This window comes from Hyla sarda, chromosome 5, assembly GCF_029499605.1.
Source record: "Hyla sarda isolate aHylSar1 chromosome 5, aHylSar1.hap1, whole genome shotgun sequence".
Lineage (NCBI taxonomy): Eukaryota > Metazoa > Chordata > Amphibia > Anura > Hylidae > Hyla > Hyla sarda.
Genome location: NC_079193.1, coordinates 267318789 through 267341256, shown reverse-complemented (window position 1 = coordinate 267341256; position 22468 = coordinate 267318789). Strand labels below are relative to the sequence as shown.

Genomic DNA, 22468 nt, shown 5'->3' with positions numbered 1-22468 from the left:
GAAAACTTAGAAAGTATAGAAAGTAAAACAAAGGGACAGCCAATTTGTTAGTTCGGGTTTGACAAATCTTCCTGTATATTTACACAACCCAACCATATATTTTGTGCTTTTTCCCTCCAGAGCAACGGAGGGAAAAAGCAAAAAAAAGCTGTTAAAACACCCGTAGGAGGTCTAAAAGCCCAAAACGAAAAGATAACCCAAAATCTGCCGCCAAGATTTGCAGAACAGAGAATGGTCAGAATAGGTTTAATAGGTCTGAAAAAATTTTCATTGAGGGGGCGGGGGCGTGACGTCACATGGGGCGGTGCAGTGTCAAACCCCCTACCATAGGCTTGCATTGAGGGGGCGGAGCGTGACATCACACGGGGCGGAGCCGTGACATCACAATACTCCGGCCCTGAGATCGGCAGTCATCAGACCTGGAGTGAACGTGCTCAGGGGGCTGATGGTAATGGGGTGCTGCATGAAAGATCACGGGGGTCCCCAGCAGCAGGACCCCCGCGGTCAGGCATCTTATCCCCTATCCTTTGGATAGGGGATAAGATGTCTTGGCGCCGGAGTACCCCTTTAAGCAACAGATAAAGCCATACATCATAAACAGCTTCATCTTCACTCCTTTTCTTTCATTGTCCCAAGGATGTTCGTTATAAATATATAAACATAAATAATCCGTATAAAAGTAAGTATAGCAATGCTAGGGACAGAGGTCAATACAAACACAGCCCCTTTACAGTCCTGATGCTAAATTTTTAGGAGCATTTCCCCTTAGTCATGAGAGGTGAGGTTAAAACAAACGCAACCAATTCATGGTTCTGACTATGTATGAGGAACATGCCCCATTAGTGATGCATAACTAAGGCGGTATGCCCCCATAAACGTAGCGTCAGGGCTATTAAGTGGTCGGGTTTGTATTAACCCCCAGCTTCTAGAATGGCTAAGCTTACTTTAAAATGAACTATGGGAAAGATTTACCAAAACCTGTGCAGAGGAAAAGATGCCCAGTTGCCCATAGCAACCAATCAGCTTGCTTCTTTTATTTTTTTAAAAGGCTTTTAAAAAGTAAAAGAAGCGATCTGATTGGTTGCTATGGGCACTTTGTCAACTTTTCCTCTGCACAGGTTTTGGTAAATCTCCCCTCTTGTGTGGTTTGTGAGTATCCCATAAAGGCTTTATTACCTGTTATTATCAACGCTTATAACCTGTTTAAAGCCATGTGTGCGGGATCAACCAAAGACCACAAGAAATTATGCAAAAAATGTAATTTAAAACTAAGTAATAACACAGGAATAGACCTCAATGATTTTATGATAATAAAGAAAAAACAACTCACCTTTAGTGGTTTCACTCTCCCTAACTAAAAATGTTCCTCTCTGGTTTCCTGGGCTGAGCAGCAGTCTCTCTGCATCTTTTCTCCCCATTTTGCCAAAATACCACCTGTAAATGAATTAATAAAAGTTTTTTTTTTTTTTTAACATATTCTTTTTATATGCAGACAAAACATCCCATTTTATATTGTTCTGCACCAAAGATCTTCATACGCGTTAGGTTCTGTTTCCATCTTGTTATTTCATAGACACGTCGTATGGCTGGAAATCTCCTGACGTGCATACTACATGCGCCCCCAGAGAGCCCAATTTACCCAGAATACCCCAAAGTGTCCACTTTACAAATGCTAATGCCCAGGAATTATTTCATGTTGCCTACACCAATACATTCAATATAATAAAGGAATAGTTACAGATCTGGTAGAATACATTTACTGGGATATATTCTTATAAGGTGGTGGATTGTAGTAATGGGAGCTGTTTACCAGAACAGAACACTTTATATTAGTGTATCCTACTGAACTATAAAGGTCCAACCGAACCTACTAGATGGCCCCTTAAAATGCAGCAAATCGCCACGGCTTCTGTGTCTGACTAGGTCTGTATTTTAAATGGAACGCATAAGAGGAAGAGCCATATGCATGGGCAGGTTGTGTAGGGTGGGTTATCAGAAGGTGTCCGTTTACCACTACTTACATTGATAACAATGGAGTGTAGTAGAAAGCCAAATTGGGGCGTATGCATTCACATCTAGAATTTGTGGATCCACAAATTAATGAGTCACCTGGAGACAGGAAGTGTCTTTCTTTGGCTCATTTTCCATCCGTATCCGTTTTTTAACACAAATCCTAGATGTGGATGCACCCTTAAATTACTTTTTAAGAAGAAGTATAATGGGGAAAAAACTTATCCCCTATCCAAAAGATAGGGGATAAGTTTTAGATCCCGAAGGGTCCGAGCGCTGGGGCCCCTCCGCGATTTCCTGTATGGAGCCCTGGCTCTCCTTCACAGCGGCACATCACAAACCCCACCTGAAGCGTGGGCTGCCATGCCCCCTCTATATAGCTCTATGGGAGAGCTGAAGATTGCCAAACGGCTCACCCATAGAGCTATATAGAGGGGGTGTAGCGGCTCCCGCTTCGGGCAGGGGTTGTTACGCACCGCTGTGAAGGAGAGCCGGGGCACCAAACAGGAGATCACCGGGGGGCCCCAGTGCTTGGACCCCCACAATCGAAAACTTATCCCTTATCCTTCGGATAGGGGATACGTTTTCTTCCATGATACTTCTTTAATCTTAAATGGGCACTGTCAGACACAAAAACTTTTGATATGTTGTAAAGCATGCAAAACCAATAGGTTTTACAATTGCTTTCATTAGAAAGTTTTCAGTATTTAATCCTGAAAAAGCCAGTCAAACAACTGCCCCCCCCTGCCTGCTTGGACACATACTAGTCCTGCTGTGTCCATGTGTCATCACCTATGTCATGGACACACTTCCAGTGAGGCCACACCCCCTCCCTTTGAGAGGAATTCAGACTAGTGAGCTAAATTAAAAGTGTAATACAAAAATAAATAAAGGTGCTAGGCACATAAAAATTAGATGTACATGGTCAGGATTAGGTACTGAGTGATATATATAAAAAATGTTTTGTGTTGGATATGACAGGTACACTTTAAAGCCCAACTCCAATAACTGCTTCGTATTGACTCAATGCTCATATAATAAGCAGATAATGACACATTGATTATACTTACTCTTCAGCCTGTATGGAGTCCGCAGGGGCTACATAGTTACTGGGGATATAACCAGTTTTTCCAGTGGCTATAGATCTAGCTTCCCACCAGTCTCCTTCGCTAAATAAAAAAAAGAAAAAGAATAAGCACTACACACAACAGTGGACGGCAATGATCAAATTCCTGCAAACTATCTGCCTCCTATCTCATCAGGACTCATCTGCCTCATTGACCTCTGCCTTAACCTTATAACCTCAGTTGCTGTAGAATGTCAGTATCATAGTTCCCGTTGTATCGGTGGAGACTGTAATGGCGTATCTGAAAATAAATCTATACGTAGTAAAGTAAGAACACAGTCATTACATTGGGATTCATTAAAAGGCCCATTTCATCTCAGATCAATAATGCCTGTTCTCTGCATAGACATCTGTCATGGTAGACTACAGGGAAGCTGTGATTTCCCCAGTGGAGCCAAGAATAATTTACAAGGAAGTGTACAGTGAAATAAAGTGTGGGCTGAGAGAACTATCCGTCACCAACTGTGTCACATGTCAATCCTAATACTATGAGAGGTTCTAATCCGTCAGTCTGTCATTCCACCCCTGGTAAAAACAAAAGGGGTCTGTTACTAGACGACTAGTCAGGCCAGGAAACTACTTACGTGTTGTTGATGATCTGGAATCTTTCACCTTTCCTGAAGGAAAGATCTTCTGATGTCCTCGCTTCATAATCATATAAGGCAACAAAGACTGTAACGCCCCCTGGAGAAAAAAAAATCATGATGTTCACTAAAGGGATAAGGGGGGTTATCCTAGCCAATAAAGTATAAATACGGCTTTTATTTAAGGGCACACTTTTCCACATCTGAGATTACAGAACACCGTACATCCTCCATTATCCAAAAAGGACCAGTCAAGTTTTAGGCATTAAAGGGGTATTCCAGGAAAATAATCTTTTTTTTTTAAATATCAACTGGCTCCAGAAAGTTAAAACATCTTTGTAAATTACTTCTATTAAAAAATCTTAATCCTTCCAATAATTATCAGCTGCTGAAGTTGAGTTGTTCTTTTAGGTCTGACAACAGTGCTCACTGCTGACACCTCTGTCTGTCTCGGGACCTGTACAAAGTAGAAGAGGTTTGATATGGTGATTTGCTTCTACTCTGGACAGTTCCCGAGACAGGTGTCTTCTGAGAGCATTGAGACAGAAAAGAACAACTCAACTTTAGCAGCTCATAAGTACTGAAAGGATTAAGATTTTTTTCAATAGAAGTAATTTACAAATCTGTTTAACTTTCTGGAGCCAGTTGATGTAAAAAAAAAAAAGTATTTCCCTGGATAACCCCTTTAAAAGGGGTTTTCCCCATGAATTTGGTAAAATCAGATGCGTACCGCGCGCGCGCGCGCGCACACACACACACACACACACACACACACACACGGACATTATTTTGTGTGAAATGACATCCACCACTGTACTGTATTACTTCCCATGGATCTGATCACTTCCTGGTCTCCTCTCTGAACTGTGACCCTGATTCTGCCAACAAAGCCCACTTTCCCCCATGCTTGCATACACAGGGTTTCCCAACTGGGGTGCCTCCAGCAGTTGCAAAACTACAACTCCCAGCATGCTGGGAGTTGTAATTTTACAACAGCTGGAGGCACCCCGGTTGGGAAAAAGCGCAGTAGAGACTAGCAATCAATATGCAGTTGACCTGAGCCTAAATGTCTTAGGGAATGCCGTAAGATGGTCCTAACCATGGGCAACAGGGCAAAAAAAAAAAGTAAGCAATGGAGGAAAATATATACACACACCAGATAAATGCAGCACACCAAAGAGTAAAACAGTACAACGTTTCAGTAGCCTCATGCAATCTTTTTCACAAAGGTAGCGTAAGGCTACTGAAACGTTGTACTCATTTACAATATGGAATAAACCACATTTTGAATGGACCTCCTTTGGCTAGCTGCATTTATCCGAAGTATATCAGCCTGCATTGCCTCGTCATGATCCTATACCTACATGCACCCACTCAAGTATTCCTATTAGGATGTGCTGCATGCATATATATATATATAAATATATATATATATATAAATATATATATATATATATATATATATATATATATATACACACACACACACACACACACACACACACACACACACATACACACACACAGCTCAAAAAAACTAAAATAGAAAACACAAACAACACAATGTAACTCCAAGTCAATCACACTTCTGTGAACTCACACTGTCCACTCAGGAAGCAACACTGATTGACAATCAATTTCACATGCTGTTGTGCAAATGGAACAGACAACAGGTGGAAATTATAGGCAATTAGCAGGACACCCCCCAATAGAGGAGTGGTTATACAGGGGGTGACCACAGACCACTTCTCAGTTCCTATGCTTCCTGGATGATGATTTGGTCACTTTATAATGCTGGCAGTGCTATCACTCTAGTGGTAGCATGAGACAGAGTCTACAACCCACACAAGTGGCTCAGGTAGTGCAGCTCATCCAGGATCGCACATCAATGCGAGCTGTGGCAAGAAGGTTTGCTGTGTGTGTCAGCAAAGTGTCCACAGCATGGAGGCGCTACCAGGAGACAGGCCAGTACACCAGGAGACGTGGAGGAGACCGTAGGAGGCCAACAACCCAGCAGCAGGACCGCTACCTCCGCCTATGTGCAAGGATGAGCAGGAGGAGCACTGCCAGAGCCCTGCAAAATGACCTCCAGCAGGCCACAAATGTGCATGTGTCCACTCAAACGGTCAGAAACAGACTCCATGAGGGTGGTGTGAGGGCCCGACGTCCACAGGTGGGGGTTGTGCTTACAGCCCAACACCGTGCAGGATGTTTGGCATTTGCCAGAGAATGGCAAATTCACCACTGGCACCCAGATGAAAGCAGGTTCACACTGAGCACATATGACAGACATAACAGATTTTGGAGATGCCGTGGAGAACGTTCTGCTGCCTGCAACATCCTCCAGCATCACCGGTTTGGCAGTGGGTCAGTAATGGTGTGTCAGGAAGAAAGACAGCATTAGCAGACAGCAGCAGTGGAGACACAAGAGCCTGCTCGGTATTTTACATAGTGGTTGTTTTAGGGTGGATGGGGCATAGGGAACAGTAATATAGAGAAGGGGGTGGGGGAGTTCAGGAATAAGGCACAGTGAAAGGGTGTGAGAACAGTGCAAGATTGAGGCACAGTAATGGAGGGGAAGAGGGGATGCAGGCATGAGGAACAGTATTGGATAGGAAAAGGGGGTGCAGGCATGAGGAACAGTATTGGATAGGAAGAGGGGGTGTAGGCATGAGGAACAGTATTGGATAGGAAGAGGGGGTGCAGGCATGAGGAACATTATTGGATAGGAAGAGGGGGTGCAGGCATGAGAAACCGTATTGGATAGGAAGAGGGGGTGCAGGCATGAGGAACAGTATTGGATAGGAAAAGGGGGGTGCAGGCATGAGGAACAGTATTGGATAGGAAGAGGGGGTGCAGGCATGAGGAACATTATTGGATAGGAAGAGGGGGTGCAGGCATGAGGAACATTATTGGATAGGAAGAGGGGGTGCAGGCATGAGAAACCGTATTGGATAGGAAGAGGGGGTGCAGGCATGAGGAACATTATTGGATAGGAAGAGGGGGTGCAGGCATGAGAAACCGTATTGGATAGGAAGAGGGGGTGCAGGCATGAGGAACAGTATTGGATAGGAAAAGGGGGGGGGGCAGGCATGAGGAACAGTTATGAAGGGGGTGCAGGCATGAGGCACAGTATTGGATAGGAAGAGGGGGTGCAGGCATGAGAAACAGTATTGGATAGGAAGAGGGGGCAGGCATGAGGCACAGTTATGAAGGGGGTGCAGGCATGAGGAACAGTAATGGAGGGGAAGGGGGGGTGAAGGCGTGAAGCATTGTAATGTGTATAAATTCAGAGGGCTAGGTGTGTGACAGTATTATATTTATAGGATGCAGTGTGTGGCAGGGTTAAATTCAGATCATGATGGGGGCATCATATGTGAGGGGCGCGTGATGGGGGCATCATATGTGAGGGGCGCGTGATGGGGGCATCATATGTGAGGGGCGCGTGATGGGGGCATCATATGTGAGGGGCGCGTGATGGGGGCATCATATGTGAGGGGCGCGTGGTGATGGGGGCATCATATGTGAGGGGCGCGTGGTGATGGGGGCATCATATGTGAGGGGCGCGTGGTGATGGGGGCATCATATGTGAGAGGCGCGTGGTGATGGGGGCATCATATGTGAGGGGCGCGTGGTGATGGGGGCATCATATGCGAGGGGCGCGTGGTGATGGGGGCATCATATGCGAGAGGCGCGTGGTGATGGGGGCATCATATGCGAGAGGCGCGTGGTGATGGGGGCATCATATGTGAGGGGCGAGTGGTGATGGGGGCATCATATGTGAGGGTGCATATGGCCCAACCTCACTCAGCCGCTACCTCCAGTGGCCCCTAGATAATTTGAGTTTGAGACCCCTGATCTAGGAGGTCCACAGTTTAAAGACCGCTGGTTTAAACCTATTGATCTTTGTAGTAAAACCTCTAAAGGGAAAAAACCTTATACCAAAAATATGTGTTATCTGATTACACCATTTCATTATATGGTAGGGAAAAAACAAATCAAAAATTAAGTTGTACACTGTAGCTCAGTGCTTCCCAACCAGGGTGCCTTCAGCTATTGCAAAACTAAACTCCCAGCATGCTGGGACTTGTAGTTTTGCAACAGCTGGAGGCACCCTGGTTGGGAAACACTGCTGTAGCTTATGAAGGACAGATGTCACAGAAAGGAGTCTATCACAATCCATCACAGGCATCTGTTAAACAGATACATCATGAACATATGAATGTGGTGCAAAAGGGCATGAACAGAGACATGAGGTATGAATGTATACGTCATAAAATGCTACTGAAAAGCTCATAACATATGTTAAATATGCCATTACAGGCTAAGTGTCATAGATGTCAATGTTGAGCATCCGTCACAGACATGCGTCACATATAGGCTATTATGCCATTTTGTTTAACGTAGGCGTCTTCATGAAACAATGAGTCCATAGAAAGAGCGGCTTCCCCTCTGGAGGATCCACCGTGTCTGTGCATTACATGAAAGGCCCATTGAGTTTGTATTTGATGTGACAAATACTTAGCAGCAGGACTCCCTAAGTCTCTGATCACTAAAGATCCGTACTATTTTCTATACAAGGAGAGGTGTTTAAAAATGCATTATGTTTTTAAAATAATGTTTTGTGAAAAAAAAAAAAAAAAAAAAAAAAAACAGTAGCCACGACTATCTTCCCTCCATGACTGTCTTCCCTCCCATGTGCTCACAATGTGGGTGGCACCAGAGACTGCAGGTGTGAGTCAGTGCTGATGGATGTGCAGACGTGACGGTGTGGAGTAAAGTCCGCTACAGAATGTCTTCACCATCTACATCTCCTGGAGCAGCTACAGCTAAAGTGAAGACTACCATCTAGAAGTCATTATTTCCTGGAAAGCAGATGACTCCGATCACTATTACAGGAACAGCATTTCAATGTGACTACCATAATAGCCATTAAATGTCCTTACAATATTATGTTCCTAATGTACTTTAAGGGAATACACCGGTTTCTAAAACTGATGATCTACACTGAGAATATGTAATCTATATATAAGATCAGCATTTCACCAATTTCGTGTTTGGAGGAGGCCGGATGATCTGGCCTCTTTAAGACTTACATTGGTGCGTGCTGTAAAACACTGTGGCCCTGATTTACTATCGGAAACCCGACCTGTTTTGTTGGGTTGTGTGCCAGAATTTGAAGCATTTAGCGCCAAAAAATGTAAAAACCCGACCAACATGCCATTTTGCTCAGAGAACCTGAAAAAGGGTTGTGGCAGCTGGGGAAAGGGTGTGTGGCCGCTGGAAAGGGGCGCGCTCCCGACATTTTCTAAATATCCCAACATATTTACTTAGGTTTCCACAGAAAATGTTGTGGATTTCAACTTTGAAAAACCCCAAAACTTAGAGCATGTGTAGAAAAATAAAAAAAGTAGGGAAAAGTGCAAAACGTAGGGAAACATTAGTAAAAACTGTGGAAAAATACTTGTTGGGAAACAAAACCCAGAAAGAAAACCCCAATCCGCTCCACGCTACGGATCTGCCGCTGAAGGACCCCTGCATGGTGGCTTTACATGTGCCTGCTCAGAGCGACAATAGGCCGCTACGAGCAGACACACTGCTATGTGCGAGTCGCAAAGTGCATGCGCAGTATACTCTCACATCGCAGCTGCTCTCTGCCTAGCTCATGGAGCAGGGGGAGCGGCCGCTATGTGTGCGAGTACACTGCGCATGCGCGATGAATCGCACATCGCCTCAGTGTGTCTGCTCGTAGCAGCGTATTGCCACTCTGAGCAGGCACATGTAAAGCCACCATGAAGAGGTCCTTCAGCGACGGATCTGCAGCGTAAAACATGAGAATGTACCCTTAGGCTCCACAAAAAATGCTGGCCCTAATTTACTATGTCTGAAATGGCTGCTTTGTCCCATCTACTTGATGCTAAATTGCAGGCTGGCACCAATAAGTGTAAATACTGGGTGGCATTTTCAGTGTCCCAGGGTTATAATACAATCTCCCCCCCCCCCCCCCCCCCCCCCCAATAATTCAAGTTTTATTGCAAAAGCAGTAAAAAGGTCATGTTGCATGGCAGCAAAAGGGTTAAAAAGAACAACTTTAGATTGTAAGATTGTTCACCAGTGTGTCTTTCTTTTTAAATTAACTTAGATACAAACACCAACATATGGGGGGAGATTTATCAAAACCTGTCCAGAGGAAAAGTGTCCCAGTCGCCCATAGCAACCAATCAGATCGCTTCTTTCATTTTTAACAAGGCCTCTGCAAAATGAAAGAAGCGATCTGATTGGTTGCTATGGGCAACTTTTCCTTTGCACTGGTTTTGATAAATCTCCCCCATGGTGAATACAGCAGAGCTGCGAGTATGGTGCTACTTGCCAAAACACACAACACGAGGTATAGATAAGAAATATACAGTATAGGCTGCTGAGCTTCCACACCTCTGCACATAACCACCACTGTGCAGGTAGGCATACACTAAATCTAGTTTAGTTCTACTATGTCCTTTCTATAGGGTTCACTAATTTTCTGGCTTCCTGAACACTTTTGGTTTTGACGTCCGGTTATGAATGATGTTCATCAGGTCATGATGCTCCCGAGTTTTTTGATCCCTTGGCAGAATGTGGTAGCACAAGTATCAGATGTAGTCTTCTCTTCAGACCATGAACTATCACTAAAATAATAAAGAAACAAATATGGCACTCTCCTGAATCTTTGGTGCACAAACAGGTTCCCAACCAGTCTTGACAAAAGAAGAAAACTTGGCACTCAAATTGATGAAATGTGAAGGATTTATTATTTGCAATCTTATATACAGTAATGGACGTGTCGGACCTGATATCGGACCTTCCTCAGAAATAGATTGCTGCGGAGGGGTGGGGCTTGAAATATCGTATAGCTGCTGGGAATATGGTGCTAGGTAGCGCGATCTGTGATCGCGCTACCTAGCACCATATTCCCGGCAGCTAGCCGATATTTCAAGCTCCACACCTCCGCAGCAATCTACAGTATCTCTGAGGAAGGTCCGATATCAGGAACGAAACATCAGTTACTGTATAAAAAGATTGCAAATAATAAATCCTTCACATTTCATCAATTTGAGTGCCAAGTTTTCTTCTTCTACGATCACTAGAATAAGCCAGGGGAAGCACGCAGCTGAATGCTTCTCTCCCCAGCTTGTTGGAGAGAAGCATCACTCACAAGCCACCAGGATGAGTGACTGCCAAACCGCGTTCCCTCCCACACAATCTCTGGTTTGGCTGGAAGTCCAATACTAAGCTCTAAGCAAGTACATCTGAAGATGGTAAGGACTAATTTCATTCTGAAAACAGATTTTGTTTATGAACTAGTTAAACCTCTGAACTGTTGGTGTGTCACAAAGTTTATGAAAAATAACTAGTGCTGAACAATAGTCACATAAATACTTTGAGTGCGCCATTTTTCCCTCACTCCATAACTGCATTAGATACCTCTTGCTCAGTCTCTTAGACGCAGTGTAATGAGATTCTACCGCACTTGGTCTCGCACTTTGTACAGTTACCTTGGAGACTGAGCAGGAGGCTTCACTTCTAATGCAGTTATGAGCGGCATGGAACGGGGGAAAACAGCCTCTGTTCAGGTATTTATGAGAGTAATTTAGAACAATGACTATAGTGGACAGTGCCGCACTGTAGTCATTTTTCAAAAACTTTGTAGTTACACTTTAAAACCAATCAGATTGGACGAACTGCTTTAGGCTACAAAACGGAAAATGGAATTGTTTGTCTTACACATTTACAACTATTATCTCTTGAATTTTTTAAAAATTCATAAACTGCCTTTCCTTGGCATACAGTATGGATGTGGTGAACATATTGCATTAATACAAGTATACACTGCTACCACTATATATTATAGCATCTTTTGGGCCCATATTATATCTAAACTATGGAATATAGGAGGGACTCTGCAGAATGTACCAATTTTACAGATTAGACTATATTTATCTAATGTGAATTCAAATAGAGAAAACAGACATGGTCGCACATCCACAACATGCACAGTGATCTAATGCTTCTCAGCAACATTTATTAAACTAACAGGTCGATCATGAAGTGCAAGCCCACTAGCCACGTCACGGCCACCTGTAAGTAGTGGGTCCCTAATGTCCCTAGCATAAAATGGCGCAGCACTGGGTGGAGACCACCACCGCCGCAACACCAGTGCCCACAGGGGGGACGACGACCCACTGGCAGAGCAGCCCCAATGCCACTCAAACCAGTCCCAGGGCCACACCTCCCCACAGACACGGTGATGCAGCAGCAATGGACGCCGCACAGCACCACACCAGTGTGAACAAGGTGTAAAAGCTCACTTACCATGTGCTCCCAGTCAGACTGGGAGGTTGCCAGAAAGGAAGGGGCCCTGTGCAGCTTCCTGCTAATTTATATAGGGCTGGGCTGAGGGGGAGGGGCAGAGTGCAGACCAAGTAAAAACATGATCATAAAGTACCCTAACGACCTGTTAGTTTAATAAATGTCACTGAGAAGCATTAGATCATTGTGCATATTGTGGATGTGCGACCATGTCCGTTTTCTCTATTTGAATTCACATTGTGTTTTCTATCCCCCTTTATTTTTTATTCTTGGTCTGCACTATGCCCCTCCCCCTAGCCCAGGCCTGTATAAATTAGCAGGAAGCTGCACAGGGCCCCTTCCTTTCTGGCAGCCTCCTAGTCTGACTTTTTGCTGACAGTGAGCTTTTACACCTTGTTCACACTGGTGTGGTGCTGTGCGGCATCCATTGCTGCCGCGGCATCGTGTCTGTGGGGAGGCGCAGCCCTGGGACTGGTTTGAGTGGCATTGGGGCTGCTCTGCCAGTGTGTTGTTCCCCCTGTGGGCACTGGTGTTGTGGCGGTGGTCGCCGCCCAGTGCTACCCCATTTTATGTTAGGGACTGACTACTTACAGGTGGCCGTGACGTGGCTAGCGGGCTTGCGCTTCATGATCATAATGTACACTAACGACCTGTTAGTTTAATAAATGTTGCTGAGAAGCATTAGATCAATGTGCATGTTGTAAATGTGCGACCATGTCTGTTTTCTCCATTTAAATTTACATTTTTGGGGTATTTTATTATTGATTTTATTAGCATCTTTAGGGCCCATTTACACAGCAGAATTTCCTAGAAAATTCTGCCACGGAAATTTAAATTCTGGACTACACAGACTAAACATGTTCATTCTTTCAGCGGAATCCTCGTTAAAATACATTGCAGTCTATAAAAAAGGTGCATGTCCGAGTCCTCGGCGTCTGCTGCACATGAATGAGATTCCTCAGATATTTTGCCACGTGAATGGGCCCTTATAGTAAACTTACTAATCAGTATACAATGATCCCTCAACTTACAATGGCATCAATATACAATATTTTCAACATTCAATGGTCTTTTCTGGACCATTGTAACTTGAAACCAGACTCAACATACAATGATACAGACAGTCCAGATTTGTGAAATGTGTCAATGGTTGGAAGGCCTGACCAATCAGAATGGACATTCCACTGGTAAATCCCTGTATGCCTAAAGTGCATGCACTTACTGGCTGTCTGGTAGCGCCCCTTACAGTACAGGGAGGTACTACATGTTCTGTACTATTTACCTGTGCCACAGTTAGCTGCTCCATTTTACTTTAGGACATTGCATGTACTGTACAGGACCCGGAAGAAGCTCCTGTCCTCTACATAGACAGTGATTTACAGCTCCCAGCCGCTCTCTCTTACTTTTCTATGTTACGAATTATTTTATCTATATTCTTTATCTACTTATTTTTCATTAATCCTCCATTTTTCCTATTTTTGGATGACATTTTGGGGGCATCAGAACCAATTACCAGGTTTCCATAGAGTTATGGTCTCAACATACAATGGTTTCAACATATAGTATTAATTGGTTCCAGGACGACCATTGTAACTGAGGGACCACTGTATACTGTATTCTAGACCTCTCTTGGCCAACAGGATAGACATAGGAAGAGTGACAGGAGCATTATATATATATATATATATATATATATATATATATATATATATATATATATATATATATACATACATATATATATATATATACATACATACACACACACACACACACACACACACACACACACATACACACACACACTTATTTCATTTTAGTTGGTTACATTGGGATTTCATTTTATCTGTTGAGTTTGGATAGCGGTGTACGATTACTCTCTTACGCTCCTTTAGTCTGAAACACAGACATTAAATGTAAATGTCTATTTGTAGTCCTTAAGGATTGTCCCACAGGTAACAACATATCTACAATTGCTGTGGGTCACCTTTTTCCCATATCACAAGAACAGTGGACTCTAGTACACCATCAGAACTCATTCACTGTCTATAGGACTGATGCAGATAGTGGAGCTCTGTATTTCATCGTTAATGAAGTGGCAGTGAGCACGTGTGACCGCTGCTCCATAATGTTCTTGTGATCAGAGAAAGAAGGGGGGGGGGGGGGGGGCGCGCACAGAGATCATAGATTCATTATCTATTCTGTGGATCCATGGTATTGTTAGGATAACCACTTTAAAGCCAAAATAAATAACAGCACCTATTATTAAAGGGGTATTCCAGGAAAAAAAAACATTTTTTTAGATCAACTGGCTCCAGAAAGTTAAGCAGATTTGTAAATTACCTCTATTAAAAAAAATCTTAATCCTTCAAATAATTAACAGCTAATGAAGTTGAGTTGTTCTCATCTGTCTGGAAACAGCGCTCTCTGCTGACATCTCTGTCTGTCTCAGTATTGCACAGAGCAGAATAGGTTTGCTATGAAAATTTGCTTCTACTCTGGACAGCTCCCGAGACACGTGTCATCAGAGAGCACTTCGACAGAAAAGAACAACTCAACTTCAGCAGCTCATAAGTACTGAAAGGATTAAGATTTTTTAATAGAAGTAATTTACAAATTAGTGGGCTTGTACTTTTTGATCAAAAATGTATACTAACAACCTGTTAGTTTTTGATATTATGCTGAGAAGCAATCAGATCATTATACAAGATTGTAGATGTGCACCATGTCTGTTTTTCTACCCGAATTCACACTGATTTCTATCCCCTCTTTTTTTTTTTTTTAACATGTGCTGCACCCTTCCCCACCCCCTCAGCCCAACCCTATATAAGTAGTAGTTAGCTACACATGGGTCATTTCTTTCCTAGCAGCCTCCCAGTCTGACTGGGAGAGCATGGTAAGTGAGCCATTACACCTTGTTCACACTGGTGTGGTGCTGTGCGGCGTCCGTTTCTGCCGTGGCACCGTGTCTGCGGGGGGTGCGGCCCATAGACTTGTTTGAGTGGCATTGGGGCTGCTCTGCCGGTGGGTCGTTCCCCCCTGTGGGCATTGGTGTCGCGGCGGTGGTGGTCGCCGCCCGGTGCTGCGCCATTTTATGCTAGGGACGTTAGGGACCCACTCTGGATAGGTGGCCTTGACGTGGCGAGTGGGCTTGTACTTTTTGATCAAAAATGTATACTAACAACCTGTTAGTTTTTGATATTATGCTGAGAAGCAATCAGATCATTATACAAGATTGTAGATGTGCACCATGTCTGTTTTTCTACCCGAATTCACACTAATTTACAAATCTGTTTAACTTACTGGAGCTAGTTGATATATATAAAAAAGTTTTTCCTGGAATACCCCTTTAACTTAGAGGAAGAATGGTCACTACCAAAAAAAAAAAAAAAAAGAAATGCACTAATAGGTTTTTTCTGTGTGACCACTTAGGTGGTCAAAAAAATTTAATAAAAATATCCCAAGTGTATTGTATTATTGAAAGATAAAAAAAGATTTTGGAAAAAAATTGTTCTATTAGGCAACAAAATAGGGTGGTTGGTATTAAATACATATCCCTTAAGTGTAAAATCCTCCCTTTAACCCCTTAACGACCACGGGTTTTTCCGTTTTTTGCACTTTCGTTTTTTCCTCCTCACCTTTTAAAAATCATAACCCTTTCAATTTTGCACCTAAAAATCCATATGATGGCTTATTTTTTGCGCCACCAATTCTACTTTGCAGTGACAGTCATTTTACCCAAAAATCTACGACGAAACATAAAAAAATATCAAAGTGCGACGAAATTGAAGAAAAAAAACACAATTTTGTAACTTTTGGGGGCTTCCGTTTCTACGCAGTACATTTTTTGGTAAAAATGACACCTGATCTTTATTCTGTAGGTCCATACGATTAAAATGACACCCTACTTATATAGGTTTGAAAAGCGAAAATAGAAGATAGTCAGCTACTCCTTTCCTTGCGCCCGGCAGTCTCCTCAGAAATATGAAGAAAGAAAGCAGGAGCCAGCGCACGGTCTTCAGATTTATTCATGAGGTATACACAGGTAACAGGATAGTACACATACCGGCACTCCGGATAGGATGTGACGCGTTTCGGGTCACGTGACCCTTTGTCAAAAAGATTGACAAAGGGTCACGTGACCCGAAACGCGTCACATCCTATCCGGAGTGCCGGTATGTGTACTATCCTGTTACCTGTGTATACCTCATGAATAAATCTGAAGACCGTGCGCTGGCTCCTGCTTTCTTTCTTTATATAGGTTTGATTTTGTCGCACTTCTGTAAAAAATCATAACTACATGCAGAAAAATTTATACGTTTAAAATGGTCATCTTCTGACCCCTATAACTTTAAAATTTTTCTGCGTACGGGGCGGTATGAGGGCTCATTTTTTGCGCCGTGATCTGAAGTTTTTAGTGGTACCATTTTTGTATTGATCAGACTTTTTGATCACTTTTTATTCATTTTTTTCATGATATAAAAAGCGACCAAAAATACGTTATTTTGGACTTTGGAATTTTTTTGCGCGTACGCCATTGACCGTGGGGTTTAATTAATATATTTTTATAGTTCGGACATTTACGCACGCGGCGATACCACATATGTTTATATTTTATCTACATCGGTTTTTTTATGGGAAAAGGGGGGTGATTTGAACTTTTAAGGAAAGGGTTAAATCACATTTATTTACTTTTTTTTTTGCAGTGTTATAGGTCCCATAGGGGGCTATAACACTGCACACACTGATCTTATACCCTGTTCACTGCAAAGCCCTAGCTTTGCAGTGATCAGGGTTATCGGCGGTCGATTGCTCAAGCCTGAATCTCAGGCTTGGAGCAATCAATTGCTGAGGGGACACGCCGGAGGCAGGTAAGAGGACCTCCCCTCGTGTCCCAGCTGATCGGGACACTGCATTTTCACTGCGGTAGTCCCAATCAGCCCCCCTGAGCAGCCGGGCAGCTTTCACTTTCGGTTTAGACGCGGCGTTCAACTTTGAACGCCGCGTCTAAAGGGTTAATAGTGTGCGGCACAGCGATCGCTGCCGCGCGCTATTAGCACCGGGTCCTGGCATCAGATACATTACGGGACCGACCCGATATGACGCGGGGTCATCGCGTGACCCCGCGTTATATTGCGGGAGCCGGCCAAGGACGTAAATATACGTCATTGGTCGTTAAGGGGTTAAAGAGTGTTATGGCAGCAGCACGTGTAACTTTCTGGCCAATTCCATAGAACTAGAGCTGTGCCCAGACTGCTGCGATCAGGAGACGTATTTCAGCGAGTCCTATAGACCTTCATGGGACTTAAAAGGGGTAATCCACTGCCTCAGCGTTTGGAACATTTCGTACCGAATGCTGGGTGCGGGCTGCAGGGGTCGTGACGTCACTGCCACACTCCTTACTGACGTCACTCCATGCCCCCTCAATGCAAGTTGTGGCAGCCACCACGCGGCCCCCCATAGACTTGCATTGAGGGGTGTGGCGTGACGTCACGAGGGACCGTGGTCCTGTTATTGCAGCTCAGTTCCACTGAGGTGAATGGAGCCAAGTTGTAATAACTCACACAACCCGAGGACATGTGTGGGAGTCCTCACTATGGTACCCGGGGTCTCAGTTAGGCCGCCCGGTAACTCTCCTCCATGTCTCTGCAGTTCTGCTCGAGTTTCCCGGACCTGTCCGGAAGTCACGTGCCCGCCAGGAGTTATTGTCCCCTCCCAGCTCCTCAGTCAGTTCAGCTCAGACTACACTTCCCAGAGACGCTGTGTGGACGGACGTTTCTCTGGTTGCTATGGAAACGGTATTGCGGTATGTGAAAAATTCATATCAAAGAAAAAACTCACCGGTATTCGGTATGAACTGTTATACCACCCACCACTACTAACCCACAGAAGATCTGCCCATGTGGACGTACCTCTACAATTCTTATGGTAAATCTAAGTTTTCTCCAGGCAGAGAGCGCCCTTCTGTGTGTTTGGAATGGTGGTTTAACATGAAACAGCTTTCACCATATTCTTTTAAGTATGATTACACCCCCCCCCCTTACACATCTCTTGTCAAGGATAGGTAAATGTCATTCTTTAATATTTCCTCAGAACTGAAAACTCCCATGCTCCTTTTCAGTATAATGATGACCCTTTCACCTCTTCTAACTTCAAGGCAACCTATAATTTTATAGCAATCATGGCATTTTGTTGCAGCCATTATACCATTAACATATACTGGAGATCAGCATTCTGTAAACTCATGGGGGGACATTTATCATTGGCTTTACACCACTTCAATGTTCTAAATGTCCCTGCAAATTTTGCGCAATTGCATTATATTTTTTGCGCAATTTTCGGTAGAACATAGAAACATAGAATGTGTCGGCAGATAAGAACCCTTTGGCCCATCTAGTCTGCCAAGTAGTCTGCCAAGTAGAACATCTTTCAAAGTTGTCTATCGTACACCACTTTTTGCAACGGAGCTGTATTATTTGCGCAAATTCAATTTAGAAGTGTTTTTTTTTTCCGCAAACCTACACCACCTAATAGGACACGTACAAAAGTGTCAGATGCGCAAAGCTTAAACCAATCTATGCAGCTCACCGGTTTCTATATTTATGAGCAAAATTTATCAAGTCCCGTGCGCCATTTGGTAAATTTGGAGCAACTGTGCAAACAATACACCAAGCAAACGGGTTAAATATTTACTACCTCACAACAACATTGATAAATGTCCCCCATGGGTAGAAATGCTGGGACTTGTAGTTCCATAAGACTTGGATTATGGCCGGACGGTATACCGGTTCATACCGAATACCAAAATTTTTGTGCGGCACGATATGAATTTTAACAAATACCGCAATACTGGTTTGGCCCCTCCCCCTCGGGAATGAATGAATTATCAGCCCAGCCCTTCCCCATCGGGGAACTAATCATATGTGGCCTGCGAGCGCTGTTCTGCGCCCCCCCCCCAATTAATTATCAGCACTGTACTGTCCCCATCGGGGTACTACTCACATATCACCAGCAAGCGCTGCCCTCCTTGTCCTCCTGTTTGTTGCGGCCGCCGGCGCTGACACTCTATACCAGTGGTCTTCAACCTCCAGATGTTGTAAAACTACAATTCCCAGCATGCCCGGACAGCCAACGGCTGTCCGGGCATGCTGGGAGTTGTAGTTTTGCATCATCTGGAGGTGCGCAGGTTAAAGACCACTGCTTTATACTGTATCCCTATGCCTGGGCTGCAAAAGGTAAACAAAATAAACTTTAACTCCCCTTCCCCAAACGGTCTGGACCAGCTTCCTAAGGAATGGAACGTCGGACAGCCGTCAGCCGGCTTCTTACATGACAGTAGGCTCAGCCTATCACCGGCCGAGGCGGAACATCGCTGCGGCCGGTGATAGGCTGACGGCTGTCTGACGTTCACGTCCCCAGGAAGAGTGTAAAGCCAACGTAGGAACATGCGTTAAAGTTTATTTTTGTTTACCTTTTGCAGCCTGGGCATAGGGAAACCGTATAGAGCGTCAGCGCCGGCGGCCACAACAAACAGGACGGCGAGGAGGGCAGCGCTTGCGGGTGATGTGAGTAGTACAGAGAGTACTATTAAAGAGTACAGGGACAGCGCAGTGCTGGGCTAATAATTAATTTGGGGAGGGGGGGGGGGGGTAATACCGTTATATACTGGGGAACCGCCATAATTTTCAAAAATACCACGATACACATATTTGGCCATACCGCCCAGCCCTAACTTGGATACATAAAGGTGACCTGCCTGTGATAAGAAAAGGATGAGGACAAGTTATTGTTGTAGGTTTAATGGGGATGAAAGAATATCAACCAGTAGGCTGGTCCTAACATGGACTGATCATGAAAGTAGACTGGAGTGAGCGCTCCGGTCTCTTCACATACATTCACTACTAGTGTGACGTCAGGCAGAATGACAAGGCACGCTAGTTCCTGTTCTCATGAAAAGACACCAGCAGCTGGGGCATTCTCCAGGAGATTTATGGGAATCCTCTGAAGCAGGAGCAACCAGACAACAAAGGAGGAGACCACAAAAAGGACCAGGGGAGGAAGCACAGCTGGACTAGACTGATGCCTGTCTGTTAGTGCTGGTTTCTGTCCTTTATGCAAAGTTTTAGTTATTTACTGGCATACTTGTGTGGTTTTAAATACTTAACCCCTAAAGGACACACGCCTTACATTCCCAGCATGGCGATGGAGCGAGCTCAGGCTACATATCATCTGAGCTCACAGCATGATGTCTGCCATTATCGGTGAGTCCCCGAGTGCTGACAGCAATCATGCTGATGTCTGCCATTAAAGGGTTATTCCAGGATCTTTTTTTTTTTTATTTGGCTGTAAAGTTAGTGTAGTTCATAATATAGTGTCTGTACCTGTGTGTGACTGTTTCCTCACAATTCTTCTGTGATTATTGGCCCAATATATATTTTTAACAGCATACAAAATTACTCATGTCTCGAGATTTCCCAGGTTGCAGTGCGTCGAGACCTGACATCACTAGTCAGGTAATCAGAGGGAGTCTGACCTGCTTCAATGGGTGGAGAGACTGACGGGTGGGAGAGAGTTAATTTTGCAACAGCTGTAGGCACCCTGATTAGAAAACACTGGTCTACTGCATTGAAGGGATCACAGGTGTGTTTCAATGGTTGGTGTGGCTGATGTGTGGGAGACAGGACAAACTATGGAACTATGGGATGTGTAGTTTAGAGAACAAAATTCAACAGAAAATACCCAGTTCTGGCAGGTACGCACTAGTAAAATCAACTTATGGTGGATAACCCCTTTAACCCTACAGATGTTGTGTTCAATGCTGATCACGGCATCTTTAGTGAAACCTGAGGTTCCAGTGGGCTGTGCAATGCAGGTGTCCGATAGGCTGAAATGGTCACCAGAGGGAGGTAAGGGACCTCCAGTGGCCATTTGAGCTTATTTGACCCTGCCTTCAGGATTGCAGATCTTCTTATGCAGCCTGGAGAGCCAGGTACCGATAAAAACTACAGATCATGGCACAAAAAAAATAAGCCGTCATTCAGCCCTGTATACAAAATAGGGCAATTTTAAACATACTTATTTTGTCTTATAAGGAAAGCGTATTTTTAAAAGCAGTACAAATAATAGTAAAGCACGTAAACGTGTATTATTTCAATCATATTGACGCACAGTATAAAAGGATCATGTCAGTTTTACTGTAAAGTGAAACCTAAAACCTACAAAAGTTGCAAAATTATGGTTTTCCTATTAATTCCCCCACACAAATAATACTCATTCTGTTGTGCCGTATTTTTAAATGGTAAAATGAAAGATGTCATTACAAAGTACAATTGGTTGCGCAAAAAAAAAAAAAGAAACAAGCCCTCATATGGCTCTGCAGATGAAAAAAAAAAAAAAAAAAAAAAAAGAGGAAAAAATGAAAACGCAAAAATGGAATGGTCTGTGTCAGAAATTCCATAGTGTGAACTTGGTCAAAACACGGCAGACTTCATGGTATATCTGGACAACATAATCACATTGTCAAAGGGAACCTGTCACAGAGAAAAAGTCTAAACTGCAGTCATGTCATAGAGCAGAAGGAGTGGAGCAGATTGATAAATAGGTTTTGTGGGAAAAGTTCCAGGATAACTTGTCATTTATGTAAACCTCTGCTCATTCTGAATTAACCCCTTAAGGACCGAGCGTTTTTGCACTTTCGTTTTTTCCTCCTTACCTTTTAAAAATCATAACCCGTTCAATTTTGCACCTAAAAATCCATATGATGGCTTATTTTTTGCGCCACCAATTCTACTTTGTAATGACATCAGTCTTTTTACCAGAAAATCTACAGCGAAGCAAAAAAAATATAAAAAATAATTGTGCGTCGAAATTGAAGAAAAAAAAAAACAATCTTCCGTTTCTACGCAGTACATTTTTTGATAAAAATGACACCTTATTTTTATTCTGTAGGTCCATACGATTAAAATGATACCCTACTTATTTTGTATTACTTCTGGAAAAAATCAACTACATGCAGGAAAATGTATTCGTTTAAAATTGTCTGACCCCTATAACTTTTTTTTATTTTTCTGCGTACGGGGTGGTATGAGGGCTCATTTTCTGCATTGTGATCTGAAGTTTTTAGCTGTACCAATTTTGTATACGCTATTTTGGACTTTGGAATTTTTTGCGCGTACATCATTGACCGTGCGATTAAATTAACAATATATTTTTATAGTTCGGACATTTACGCACGTGGCGATACCACAAATGTTTATTTTTATTATGGTTACATATTTTTTTATATGGAATTTGGGAAAAGGGGGTGATGGAAACTTGATAAGGAAGGGGTTAATTTTATTATTATTATATATTTTTTTTTTACACTTTTAGTTTCCTCATACAGATCAATGTGGTTTCATAG

At 43.4% G+C, this 22468-nt stretch overlaps 1 protein-coding gene across 2 annotated transcripts in view; it reads right to left on the bottom strand.

The window, feature by feature from the left end:
• Positions 1-22468, bottom strand: part of YES1 (YES proto-oncogene 1, Src family tyrosine kinase) — a 73667-nt gene that overhangs the window by 14071 nt on the left and 37128 nt on the right. For both annotated transcript variants that reach the window (XM_056521667.1, XM_056521668.1), the window contains exons 3-5: positions 3721-3820; positions 3081-3179; positions 1331-1434 (exon numbers count right to left, since the gene is read on the bottom strand). In XM_056521667.1, the coding sequence (XP_056377642.1) occupies positions 1331-1434; positions 3081-3179; positions 3721-3820 (303 nt within the window). The remainder of the gene's footprint in view (positions 1-1330; positions 1435-3080; positions 3180-3720; positions 3821-22468) is intronic.